Here is a 1372-nt window from a genome sequence, read left to right as displayed (position 1 = left end):
ACATGCGTAAGTAGATACAAGATTTAAAAAATGGTACTTTGTACGAATTTATTGTGAATATACACATTGCAAATACCTAACATTACACATTTAAAACATATTAAATAAGATTTTAATATATATTTTTTAATGCAGAGAATAAGTATTTCTGATAAAGGCTATATCTTAGCTTAACATATACTATATCAAGTTTTACATCTGATTATTATTTTGACAGGCCACGAAATTTTTAAATAATACGTGATACAGTTGTAGCAAATCATTATTTTTATTCTTACTTCTCCCGAAAACCATTCTTTTCTAATGCGAAGAAATTTTTTTATTCTGGATAATTATCTAATAGTATTATTTTTGTTATTACCATTTTTCTACTGTTAAAACTTGTTACGTTATATTTTAAATGACATGTATAAAATTTTCAGACATTTTCTATTACTAATACAAAATATAAACAATATATGTTTGGGTAAATGAGTGAAAATGGCAATTTATGCTATTTCTTATGAAATTAATGTGTCTTTAATTCTTACTAAATTAATGTGTATATCAAACATATAACCAGTTAAAATATATTTATTTTTGTAGATATACTTTTAGCAGCAATTGTTCCAATTTTGCTTATGATATTTATTTTCGAAGTAAATAGGAAAAAAATTTACAAATTAAAAAGAAATTTAGAATTTGCTTTTTCGCTGCCTGGTGTGTCTATACTTTCATCTTTTGTCAACTCATTGCAAATTGCTTACAATTATAAAGGTGATTAAAAATGTCTTTAATTATAATTTTAAGGTGTAATATCTATTTAAGTTGAGCTTGATGTTGAACCAAAATACTTGAAGTAAATATCACTTTTTATTTATATATATTATATAAATACCAATTTTTGTCACGTAAATAATTTTATAATTTGCAAGTTTTTAAAACTATTTTTTCAAAAATATCTTGCTAATTTTACAAACGATATTATATGTATAATTTTGCAGATTTACTAAATCATGTAGATTCAATAATTAAAAAATATGGAAACCTTACTCGTCTTATCTATGGAACTAATGTGTTCGTAGTACTCGCGAAACCCGAGGATTATAAGGTAAGTTCATAAAAAAGTAATAATTACGACAGAAAATACATCGAGTTAAATATGCAGTGTGTGCTCGCGAACATAAATGGCAACTACAAAGGTTCAGTGACCAAATCATGGGAGAGATTTCTTGGTAATGGACTTGCCAGAACTTCAGGTATTATATCAGAATATGACAAATATTTGTTTTTTGTACACTTATCTTTTTAACTAAAATGTTGAATTTTATGCAATAATAACACAGTATATAGATTTAATTTAGTAAAAAATTAGTATTAAATTGATATGATG

The 1372-nt window shown here is 24.3% G+C and overlaps 1 protein-coding gene across 1 annotated transcript; it reads left to right on the top strand.

Moving 5' to 3' along the window:
- The first annotated feature begins 566 nt into the window (after nucleotides 1-566).
- On the top strand, nucleotides 567-1317 carry LOC112467967. Its single transcript, XM_025036935.1, has 3 exons — nucleotides 567-756; nucleotides 984-1090; nucleotides 1148-1317. Exons 1-3 carry the CDS (start codon nucleotides 621-623, stop codon nucleotides 1289-1291), a joined length of 387 nt encoding a protein of 128 aa, XP_024892703.1. The 5' UTR covers nucleotides 567-620; the 3' UTR covers nucleotides 1292-1317.
- Nucleotides 1318-1372: the final 55 nt, after the last annotated feature.

Source organism: Temnothorax curvispinosus, unplaced genomic scaffold (genome assembly GCF_003070985.1).
Source record: "Temnothorax curvispinosus isolate PA1 unplaced genomic scaffold, ASM307098v1 QBEX01017938.1, whole genome shotgun sequence".
Classification (NCBI taxonomy): Eukaryota; Metazoa; Arthropoda; class Insecta; order Hymenoptera; family Formicidae; genus Temnothorax; species Temnothorax curvispinosus.
The sequence above is the reverse complement of the archived record's forward strand: the minus strand, read 5'-3'. Positions and strand labels throughout refer to the sequence as shown.

What these genes read in the sequence shown, in the direction of transcription:
- LOC112467967 (XM_025036935.1), top strand. Translation starts at nt 621, where the DNA reads ATGATATTTATTTTCGAAGTAAATAGGAAAAAAATTTACAAATTAAAA. An exon ending in AATTGCTTACAATTATAAAG is followed by an intron (nt 757 to 983) that starts GTGATTAAAAAT and finishes ATAATTTTGCAG; the next exon opens with ATTTACTAAATCATGTAGAT. An exon ending in CGAAACCCGAGGATTATAAG is followed by an intron (nt 1,091 to 1,147) that starts GTAAGTTCATAA and finishes TTAAATATGCAG; the next exon opens with TGTGTGCTCGCGAACATAAA.